The sequence below is a fragment of the Protomyctophum bolini genome (genome assembly GCF_963924005.1).
Source record: "Protomyctophum bolini genome assembly, chromosome: 7".
Taxonomy (NCBI): Eukaryota; Metazoa; Chordata; class Actinopteri; order Myctophiformes; family Myctophidae; genus Protomyctophum; species Protomyctophum bolini.
In genome coordinates, this window is record NC_137868.1 from 44,531,474 (window position 1) to 44,543,486 (window position 12,013).

General features: G+C 50.1%; 1 protein-coding gene across 1 annotated transcript in view; it reads right to left on the bottom strand.

Annotated features, from left to right (window-relative positions):
• Positions 1-8,786: 8,786 nt before the first annotated feature.
• The window catches only part of LOC308318743 (uncharacterized protein), a gene marked incomplete at its 3' end in the record, with an annotated part of 66,518 nt that continues 63,291 nt past the window's right edge, over positions 8,787-12,013 (bottom strand). The window contains exons 9-10 of the mRNA XM_080768370.1: positions 10,474-11,767; positions 8,787-10,389 (exon numbers count right to left, since the gene is read on the bottom strand). Coding sequence (XP_080624496.1) covers positions 8,787-10,389; positions 10,474-11,767 — 2,897 coding nt within the window. The remainder of the gene's footprint in view (positions 10,390-10,473; positions 11,768-12,013) is intronic.

Here is a 12,013-nt window from a genome sequence, read left to right on the forward strand (position 1 = left end):
AAACTGAAGGACATTGTTGAATACATAATTGGAGTGTATTATCCCTGTTGGTTCAATGTGAAGGTCAAGGAGTCCTGGATTGAAGGGCCTAGGCACATACTGTTTCAGCTGGACTGTCTCAAGTCCCAGAGGAAGCAGGTATTGAACATTGTGATGCCAACTGTTACAAGATCTGCTTGGTATGCCCACAGTGAAGCCATCCTCCAAACACTACTGTGCTCGAAGGATCAGAAGGAGAGGATTGAGGGGGTGGAGAGAATCCTGGCCATCAGGGGAGAAGGAGACCCAGACACTCAGCTGGGAGACAACTCTGTAAGATCCAGAAGTACACCTGAGATCAATCATGATGCTTCCAGCATTGGTGGATTGATTCGCTGGTCAGAAGGTGTGTCAGAGCCACCTCTCACATGCACACTAAACACCTCAGAGATTAAGAACTTCATCGCCACCCCCATGGAGGTGCCCAACTGGCCTTGCCACACTCAAAGCATTGAGAGGGTGGTCAAATTGGTGACTGAGGCTTCTGCTATTTACTTCTCTCTGGAAAAGAGGGATGGAGGAATCAGGGCTCAGGAGACCAGCAGGAGGCTGAGTCAAAGCAGGACTTATTCAACCTTGTAAAGTTCAGAAAGTGATGATTGATCATTGTACTTTTATCCAGTGATATATACATGCACTTGAATTGTCAATAAATGTAAATTTGATTTGACTTTGTCAATATAAATGATGTCCTTTATGTCTTTGAAAATCCTAAAAAGAGGTTAAAACGGGCAAAATAAGCAACTTAGAAGTACAAAATAATGTAGGTTAGAGTTGTTCTATCCAAAAAACAATGTGATATTTGAATTCTCCATCAAAAAACAAGTAATTTAGACACCCCACATGTTAGAATTTCCTTTGGATTTTAAATCTTATAAATGAGGTAGAACGGGTACAATTAGTGATTTAAAAATGCAAATTCATGTAGGTAAGAGTTGTCCTATCCAAAAAACAATTTCATATTTGAATTCTCCAGAAAAAAACACACAAAATAGACACCCAAGCATTTTGATTTTCAAAAAAAAAAAAAGTATGACCCGCCCTACTGTATATGTCAGACGGACGCACGCACGCACGCACACACACACGCACGCACGCACGCACGCACACACGCACGCGCGCGCGCGCGCGCATGTTCACTTTTCAGGGAGTTGTTTTAATGAATAGGGGGGAAAAAATCACCCACTGTATTTATATCGGCCACATGACGTCTTATGCCAATTAGTACCCTAAACAAACATTAACCCATTCTGACCTGAGATCAGATTCATATAGGTTTCCACTGGACACACACTGGTCTGATTAACCCATTCTGACCTGAGATCAGATTCTATAAAAATGTCAGTCGTTCTTCGATTTTTCAAAAATAGCAGACCTATACAAGCTCATAGCGCGCCACTCGGTGGCGCGCTATGAGCTTGTAGATCTGCTATTTTTCAATAGCTAAAGCATAACATGATGCTGACACCAAAATGGGTTCCCATTCAGAATGGGTTAAAGTCCATATATACACTTGGCCTGCAAAAGATATAAGTGCTCTAAACAAACATTGTAATTTCCTCAAAGTCCATAGACTTGGATGGCAAGCGATTTACGTCATAATTGCTCTAAACATATATAGCCCCCGTGGGATATAAAATATCCCACGGGGGGGGGGGGCTGCCACATGACGTCATTCATCTTCAAAAGTCATGCATTGGAGGCCCTCATGAAGTCATTTAACCGTCATACAATCTACAACTGGTTGGAGGAGCTAGCGCTCCCTGTATACTCCATTCCACTGAGACATATAGAGCGCCGAAGTCCTGACGTCGCTCGCTCATCCCCTGGTTCATGCGCCTGGTTCACGGAAGTATATAATTTCTCTATGGAGAATAACATGGGGTGATAATATCGTCTGCTATATAATAAGCATTGTGGTCCAAAACTATAAACAAGCTGTCTCAGCGTTATTGTCAGGGAGGTGTCTCTGTGTCGTTTATCGACAGTCAGTCACTCATATTATGATACAGTCTCATATAGGACAGTGGGGTCCGACCGCCCGAGGACCCCCAGGGTTCCTTGAGGCAGCTCCAGGACGTCATGGCTTGTAATGGACCCTTGTGGGTCTGTAACTCACATTGATTCTATACCGGCAGGGCATGACTTGACAGTTAGGGATTGGAGCTTTATAGTATAAAGTATACCATTTGGACAATTAAGATCTACTGACAATGGTCCATGGAAATGATCATCAGATCCCACGTGGGACCAGGTGACATGTATATAGGTCTGGCCTTTTCTGTGTGATATAAAGATGATGGAAGAGACAGAAACAAGAGAGAAGAGGAGTGGAATGGAATGGGAATAGGAGGATGAGTTAATCTCTCTAATATCTCTCTCTCTCTCTCTCTCTCTCTCTCTCTCTCTCTCTCTCTCTCTGGGAGTTGGAATTGGGAATAATCATTCCAGCGGTTTGCGAGATTAGCTCCGGGGCAGAATGGAGAGAGAGAGATAGAGAGAGAGAGAGAGAGAGAGAGAGGTTGCTATATAGGCCTATACCTCCACATTTTGTCCAAGCTATGTTGTATTTCTATTTTGAGGGGCACACCCCTCCAATTTATGGATTTTCAACGCAGCCAAGTCTATGGACTTCTTTAGAGCACTTTAAACAAAACATTATACCAAGGCATATCCCCTCACTTGTCTTTTTTAAATATTAAACAGTCATTGTTGTTATTCTTAATTAATTGCTTGTTTAGAGAGGATCATATTGTGTAGGCCTACCGATAACTACCAGGCTTCTATCTCGTCCTGACGTCCACTGTTCACACAGCCATGGTGACAGGTACCAATTACCTGCCTATTTACTGTACCACCTCTATTCAGGGCTGGTAATCCACTTTAACTACATGCTCTCTCTCTCTCTCTCTCTCTCTCTCTCTCTCTCTCTCTCTCTCTGGCTGGCGCGCACACACGTGCACGCGCGCGCGCGCACACACACTCACACACACACACACACACACACACACGTACGTTATCTTGCCCTGGGCTCGGTGCGGTCGGTGTCAGTTTAACGGCTCCCACCGCTAAACGCAGATAATAATGATAATGAACTATTAAACCTTATACGTTTCCCTGTCTGTCCTCCAGCTCTGTCAAAGTATAGAGCCCTACGTGTTAAATACGGACCGCTGTTGACTTGTATCTATAGGCCTATAAGCTCCATCTAGTGGGAATATTGTGACAGTGCACTTTATCTCCCATAGACCTAATTCATTCGGTATTTTAGAAGTGTAATATTAGACCAATATTACAAACATTGGGACATGGGAGCACGGGTGACTGTTTCATGTAATCAATTCCCAACAGATCTCCAAACCTGTTGTTTTTGGGGAGCGCTGGTTTCAGTCCATTCAACCTCCTCTTGTGTGTTGGCTATAGTGAGATGCACCCTATAGGAGACATTTATACTTCAAAGCGAAACAGTATTGCGCACAGTGAACAGCTGATATACAAGCCCACATCGCATCGCGGATGCGACTGTTGTGAGCCTAGAGGTCTGTTTGCGCGGGACAAAAGCATCAATTATACTTGATGGGCTGCAGGTGCGCGTGCAGCGCTGCAGCCGTGCACAAACAGGCTGCGTGCAGTGAAACTTATGACAGCGACTGCATGTTTTGAGGACAACTGTTTTGAGGACAACTGATTTGAATTGCTATTATTATTGTTCACACACAACAGAAACCAATGGATTATATTTCAAGGGCGAGAGAATACAATAAAAAACAACTGATTTGAATTGCTATTATTATTGTTCACACACAACAGAAACCAATGGATTATATTTCAAGGGCGAGAGAATACAATAAAAATCCTAATCATTCTTCCTCCACACTGGGAGAAAAACAGCACCTGGAAGTTTGATGGGGAATTTTTTACAAGTGCAGTTAAAACTTTTCCATTTCATGAGAGGCAGGGTTCTTGTGCTGCAGGTATGCATGCTAGCTGTTGCTTATCAGTGTGACGTCACGTCGTCTGTTAAGGCGTCTATTCAGACAAATTCAGTCTCTGATTAATTGAAAATGGTGGAACCTCTTGTAACAAGTAAAATGCTTTATGACATGAAGCATGACACCTGGTGCTGGTGTCGTCCACAGGAGTTGTGCTTGTACATATGTAGGCCTACTGTAATTATGCAAACTGTACAGTGTACATCAACTGTAATTATGCAAACTGTACAGTGTACATCAATAAATCAATCAATGCCATATGCCTGCTTTTGGCCAATCTGCAAGCTCATGATTCATGGCACGATGTGAGCTTGTAGATCTGCTATTGTTGCTTTGGGAAAAAATATAAAAGTGAACAGAAAATGTCTGGAAAAATAATTTGAGAACGATTTAGGCAATGATATGACACGCCAAAAGGATCCGAAAGGGTTTTCCATGGCAGAATAATAATAATCTTATTAATCTCAGTAATTAATTTACCATAAATTAACCAGTCGTGCACGAGCGAGCCAGCCAGCCAGACAGACAGACAGACACTTCCCAATTTATGACACACATGTTCAGACACACAAATGCAAGCGGACACACTTCAGAATAAAATCCTCACCAAAACTGAAATCTAAAACCACTTTATTCTTACAACCAGATAGATACATATCGCCACCATTATCCTTTTAATCATCATCACTATATCAGATAGATACATCGCCACCATTATCCTTTTAATCATCATCACTATATCAGATAGATACACCGCCACCATTATCCTTTTAATCATCATCACTATATCAGCACTCCCCCCAGCATCGTTAGCTAATTTCAGCTCAAAGCTAAAGCTGTGAACAAGTCCAAAGAATGCTTTTGGTCCGTCTAGAATGTACAGTCTATAGGCAACATGGTATAATCACAGGCACGAAGAACACACGTACAGTAGGCTACGGCACGGCACAGAGATGACTGAGAGAACACAGTGCTGATGGAAAGAGAAAAGGTTATTTGTAGCATTATTAAAGTATAAACGTTTTCACCCGAAACAAACGTTGATTTAGTCCGATGATCTATATTCTTGTCCATGATACTGTCCCGTGAACAACAACGTCACTTCTCTCTCGAGAATTATTAAAGTGTTAATCCTGTAGATTTTTTGGGTTTTGGTGAATTGGGACAGGTGTTTTGCTGAACAAAAAGACAGGGAGAGGCAGGGAAGAACCGCATGCCGTGTAATAATAGATCCCATGTGGAAACGTTTATTTAAAATTAAACAACGTTTCGCCCCCCCTTCGTGAGGTCTGCTTTCGGTGAACTGAACACCCTGCAGCGTCCATATTATAGCGGATCCATCGGCTATTTTCAGCCAAAAGCTTTCCCCCAACATTGCCCACAATAACAGACAAACTGAAAATACACTAGCATAGAGCCCTGAGAAACTCCGCGACAACCATAATGGGGTTTACGGTAAGTGGGTTAACACCAGCGGCAGCAAGCGGTGGCAGGCACAGCGAGGAGAATTATACGGACACTGGCACTGGCAGCTGGTTTGTAAACGACCTCGTCAATTTTAGGTAAGACATATAGGCCAAGCGGTTGCTCAATCTTGATGAATTCCGTATCATAGTCCGTTCCTGTCCATCCCGCAAGCGGTGTCGAGTGTACCATGGAATCCAACAGAAAGTACGCACAACGTTTCGAAAACGCTGACATCCTATACCTATAAATAAAATTCCAGTGGGGGAGCTATACAAAAACAGTGTGCGGACTACTTACTCCAGAGCGCAGCATGCGCGCTTCTGGTTGGCACCCGTGTGGTCTCTCACCACACAGCGGTATGTGTTTGGCAAAGTTGAACTTTCCTTAACTTTTTGCCTCTCGGCTTTTCGCTGGCTTCGCCTCCTGTCGCGGCATGCAGGGGAAAGCGGTGGTCGCACCATGCATATCCACATAGACGACGGTGCATTGAACTTCACCAGCTTTCTCAGAACGTGGCAGTGAAATACTCTGGCTGGTGTGAATGTCAGCGATACAGAATTGCTACAAAAATGTGCTTTTTTCATTGATTTTCTTTACTACTGTACTATATAGTGCCTCTTTCCTATGCAAATCTTTAAATTATTTTAGGCCTCTTTTGAGCACAAACCCCTCTGGGATCTATATATTGTTGTAATATCATGATCTTAAGGATTAACACTTTAATGAGAGTTAATTTGAGTTGAGTCCATCTCAGTGGGGGAGTGGTCTAAAGTGTCACTGAAGAATACGGGAACATATATAGCTTCATCTATTAGATAAGAAATATAGAATAATAAACTATAGACTAAGTGAAATCTCTCCTGAATAATCTTTTCTATACGGAAGGCTGAGGCGTGATACAGTGACATGAGCCTGTGATGAGATGGTGTGTGTGTGTGTGTGTGTGTGTGTGTGTGTGTGTGTGTGTGTGTGCGTGTGCGTGTGTGCGTGTGTGTGTGGAGACGGATGAAAGACAGGCAGAGAGGTGTAAAAACAACCCCCGGTAGCACGCCATCTACGGGGAGAGAGAAGGGACAAAAGTAACGCCACAGCAGAGCAGAGATCAGAGAAGAACAGGACATTGTTTCACACGAGAAAACCGTTTTGTTTTTACAGCTCTGAGTGTAGACATGAAGACGTTATCAAAGGTTTGTCTCTTTAGTCCAAAACTAAACAACACACACACACACACACACACACACACACACACACACACACACACACACACGCACCCACACACGTGCAATGCACGCACGCACCCACACAACAACTACCAGTGCACTTATATTATACCATTATCTATAAGGTCCTCAACTATACAGTTAAGTGTTATTAAACTATATCCTTATAATTATTACTATAATGATGATGAGGAAAATATTACACTTTGGTGGAAAAACCAGGAGGCAAGTTGGGGCACCGAGCTGGAATGCATGTTACTGTCTGGCACCTCCTTCCAAACCAGTATGTTGTATACTGGCCTCTTGGTCTAAACCAGTATGTTGTATACTGGCCTCTTGGTCCAAACCAGGCTCCGGAACCCAGTAAGACGGTCGGATCAGAATGTGTGCACGTGTACCCAAAGCACACACAAAAACCCGCTCTGTCGGAATGAATCACATTTCCATTAGTATGTGCTCCGCAAGGGAAAGAGGAGATTCCTTTTGCTTCCATTCCACGTCCTGCAAATCCTACAAGTCCTGCAGGTATACATGGCCTATACATCGGAGAGAAATAACGAGAAGACAAGGGAAGAACACAAAAGGGCAGCCAAAAGGTCTACAGTTTGTGAGTGACTTGCAGTGGAGCACGCTCCAGTGTTACTGTGAGTCCATTCTGCACAGAACATGATGCTGCTACTACTCCTATAAGGACAGCTCTGTTCTGGTGCTCCCAACAATATCTAACATACACATACAGTACAGTACAGTACATGTGGACGTGTCTCCTTGCTGTTCCCGTCAGGGCACATGTAGATACAGCTATGTAGATACAGCTCATTATGTCCTGGCATTAACATAACATTAACGTGTTTCTTCTATTCATACTGTAAATACTCCAGTTTGAGCTGATAAACTATACTCACCTTTTCGGTGGTTGGTAAAAACGAGAGAGTTGTTGTACTTTTCGGTGGTCACCGTATCACATAAATGGAGTATGAATAGGCCTTTACACACTTACACTATTGTCAAGATATGAATCAGTCACTCTGCATATTTACTATATCTATCCAGTTGAATAACCTCTAATATAACCAGCCCTCCTGGTGTCACCCGAAACTGAGCAGATTAATTGGCCTGGTCTCAGAATTGAAAGTGCGATTTCATTGGCTATTATTCACTATATTAAGCACATTTTGAGTTTGAAAAAGTCTGCCTCTTCCTCCTCCCACTCTCCTTGATTACGTTTTGGCTGTAGCTGCATTCTGAATTTGTTGACGTTTCAAAGTACCGCCTAGAACTGAAACCGAACCACCTGAGTGATCATGATTTTGCTACAACGCTAGAGGTGACTGTTCCTTTTTTTTTTGATGCGTGTGAATAAAATATTGTAAGAGGATTGGAGACGCTCTGGCAGGCTAGGGTACTACATTTAACCCTACGGTTTATACGGTTCTGGCGGGCTTTCAAAGTGGTTTGAGCCATCAGAACTTCAGTGCATCAGAGGTGTGGCTTCCAAATGTACCTTTCACCTGAAAGGTACCTCTCAAAACCTACAAGGTACCTTTCAGAACCTACACGGAAGAGAGACGAACAGAACCCCACTGTATCCTGTGTCTACATCGTGTCCGTTTCATATATAAATGAATTCCATCATGTTAATGCCAGTCATAGCGGTGTGACTCCATGATACTCTTAAGACGACAACATTCTAGATGGATGACAAACCGAACGTGTCCACATGAGAACACATCTAACAACATATAGACATACAACTCCGTATAGACCCCACACAGCTCGGGCCAATGAGCTGAGCCCGCACAAAATACTGTCAAGACATTCGTCCAATCCCATCCGCTCCTCTCCGCCCCCCCGGGATCGTACATGTTGGCAGGAAGTTTGTGTCTGAGACTGTCCCGATCAGGGGCAGGTGGGCGGGAGAGGCGGCGGCGGCGGCTGGCGGCAGTGTGGGCGGGGCTAGCGCCGGGCGTTTGAGGTTTGGGCGGCGGTCAGAGGGGAAGCGTAGGTGGCGGGATTAGTGGAGGGGGGGGGCACTGAGTTGCGAGGGGGGCGGGAGTCAGGTAGCGCGTTAGGAGTTGTTGCCGCTGTCGTGTCGGCGGAGGAGAGAGGCGGGCGGGTCAGTGGGGATGGGTGTGGTTTGGGGGGTTGAGGGCGTGGCAGGGTGGAGGGGGAGGGGGAGGGGCGGCGCTGTCGTGGTGGTGGCGGCGGCGGGAGCAGCGCCGGGAGACTGTTGGACCGGGTGTACGGAGAACTTGACCCTACCGGGAGGACCGGTGGCGGGCGTCTGTGCAGGCATGGAGCTCTGAACATGGGGAGGACCGGTGGCGGGTGTCTGTGCAGAGATGGAGGTTTGAACATGGGGAGGGTCAGAGGAGGAGGAGGAGGAGGGGGCGGGGATGGGTGGGGCTCTGGCAGGGGGAGTGGGGGGGCTGGGGGGGTACGCGGTCTGACTGGGAGCGACTGGGGGAAAGGAGGAGCGTTGCAGGACCTGGGAAGGGGAGAGGGTAGGGGTGTGGGCCTGGGTGGGGGTGTGGGAGGGGGTGTGGGTGGGAGTCTGGGCGGGGGTACGGGACTGAGTGGGGGTGTGGGTTGGGGTGTGGGTACGAGACTGGGTAGGAGTTTGGCTGGGAGTCTGGGTGGGGGTACGGCACTGGGTAGGAGTTTGGCTTGGAGTCTGGGTCGGGGTACGGCACTGGGTAGGAGTTTGGCTGGGAGTCTGGGTGGGGGTACGGGACTGGGTAGGAGTTTGGCTGGGAGTCTGGGTGGGGGTACGGGACTGGGTAGGAGTTTGGCTGGGAGTCTGGGTGGGGGTACGGGACTGGGTAGGAGTTTGGCTTGGAGTCTGGGTCGGGGTACGGCACTGGGTAGGAGTTTGGCTTGGAGTCTGGGTGGGGGTACGGCACTGGGTAGGAGTTTGGCTGGGAGTCTGGGTGGGGGTACGGGACTGGGTAGGAGTTTGGCTGGGAGTCTGGGTGGGGGTACGGGACTGGGTAGGAGTTTGGCTGGGAGTCTGGGTGGGGGTACGGGACTGGGTAGGAGTTTGGCTAGGAGTCTGAGTGGGGGTACGGGACTGGGTAGGAGTTTGGCTGGGAGTCTGGGTGGGGGTACGGGACTGGGTGGGAGTTTGGCAGGGAGTCTGAGTGGGGGTACGGGACTGGGTAGGAGTTTGGCTGGGAGTCTGGGTGGGGGTACGGGACTGGGTAGGAGTTTGGCTGGGAGTCTGGGTGGGGGTACGGGACTGGGTAGGAGTTTGGCTTGGAGTCTGGGTCGGGGTACGGCACTGGGTAGGAGTTTGGCTGGGAGTCTGGGTGGGGGTACGGGACTGGGTAGGAGTTTGGCTGGGAGTCTGAGTGGGGGTACGGGACTGGGTGGGAGTTTGGCTGGGAGTCTGGGTGGGGGTACGGGACTGGGTTGGGGTTTGGCTGGGAGTCTGGGTGGGGGTACGGGACTGGGTTGGGGTTTGGCTGGGAGTCTGGGTGGGGGTACGGGACTGGGCGGGGGTCAGGATGGGGTTACGGAGCTGGGCGGGGGCATGAGACTGGGTGGGGGCCAGGGAGGCCGCAGGGGGCTGCTGGGTGGGGGTGAGGATGGGGGAAGGGGTCGGCGCAGGGCTGGGACCGGAAAGAGGAGAGGGGGACGGAGGCGTGACGGAGGAGGAGGCCTTCGCCCCCCTGGGACCGTGGGGGGGGGTGGAGGAGGAGGAGGAGGAGGTGGAGGAGGAGGAGGCGGGCGGGCTCAGTTTGGGCGCCGAGCACGGCGGAGGCAGAGAGGAGGACGACGTCGATGGCGGCGGCAGCGTGTGTGTGGCGGCTGTGTGCGTTTTGGCGTGCGTGGGCACGGGGGCGGCGGCTGCAGCGTAGGAGGAACTCAGCACCCCGGCGCTGCCGCCTCGAGCCAGGGGTCCGGCGAGCAGGAAGGGAGCGGCCAGGATGTTTCCCCCGGAGGCCTTGCGGCGCAGCGGGGGCTGAGGCTGGACTAGGCCCTGCAGGCCCACCCAGGAGCGCTGAGGCAGGCTGGGCTGCGAGGCCGACAGCAGCCGCGCCTCCTGGGTCAGCCTGCCCAGCGCGGGGAGACCCTGGCAGCCCCCCGGAGGCCCTCCTCCTCCTCCTCCGTGACGCAACAGCGCTTCCCTGGCCCGCTGCTGGCCGGGCGCCGAACTACGCCCGTCCGTCGTCGTCTGAGGGCCGCCGGGAGAGGCGGAGGAGGAGGAGGGGTTCGGCGTGGGTGGCGCCACCTTGTGGAGGGGCGGGGTACCGGTCCCGCCGCCGCCGCCGCCCCCCGTCGTCGTCGGGGGCGTCGTCCCGGGGGACATCATGGTGACGGAGGAGGACGCGGGGGGAGGAGGATCCCCCCCGCCCGCGTGGAGGCGGAGGCCGTAGTGGAAGGTCCGCCCCAGCTGGAAAGAGGAGGAGGAGGCCGGCGGGGTTTTGGCCGCCATGGCTTGGGACGGCGGGGATATGATCCCCCCGCCGCGCGCGCCGCCGGGGGACAAGCCCCCCATGCCCCCCGCGCCCATCATCCCGATGAGGGAGCTGACGGACGGCCGCTGCAGCAGGGCGGAGGAGGAGGGCGGCGGGGGGAGGAGCCCCCCCCCTCCCCCGCCGCCGCCCCGCGGCTGCGGCGACGACAGCGGGAGGAAGGAGGCGGAGGAGGGCGAGATGAGCGGCGAGGGCAGGAAGAGGGCGGCGGCGGCGGCGGCGTGCTGCTGCTGCTGGTGCATGAGGGCGATGGCCACGTTGGTGGTGGCGGCCGCCGTCTGCAGCGGGGCGTGGACCAGCGGCGCCCAGATCACGGGCCGCGGCCGCGGGGACACCGAGCCGTGGTGGTGGTGGCCCCTCGCCGCTGCGGCCGCCGCGATGGCCTCCTGCATGGCGGGCATGCTGTCGTGCTTGACGATCTGCTGCACCAGCATGCTGTCGCAGGAGCCCAGGCCGCCGTGCATCATGGACGACAGCCCCCCGCCGCCGCGACCTCCGCCGCGGCCCATGCTGCCTCCCATCATGGAGCCGCCCTGGGAGGACTTACGCATGAGCATGGAGTTCTTCCTCCCTGGGAGCACGGAGAGAGAAACATTAGCAGGGTTACATGACGTTAATTTATTTTTTTATTTTTTTATTTTTTTATTTTTTTATTCTTTTATTTTTTTATTTTTTTATTTTTTTATTTTTTTATTTTTTTATTTTTTTATTTTTTTATTATTCTGTGGTTTAGGGTTTTCTCTGTGTGTTCTGAAGCCTTTTGAGCTGCAATGAAAACAGACAAACCTCAAGGTCTCAACAGTGATAATCTGCTGGC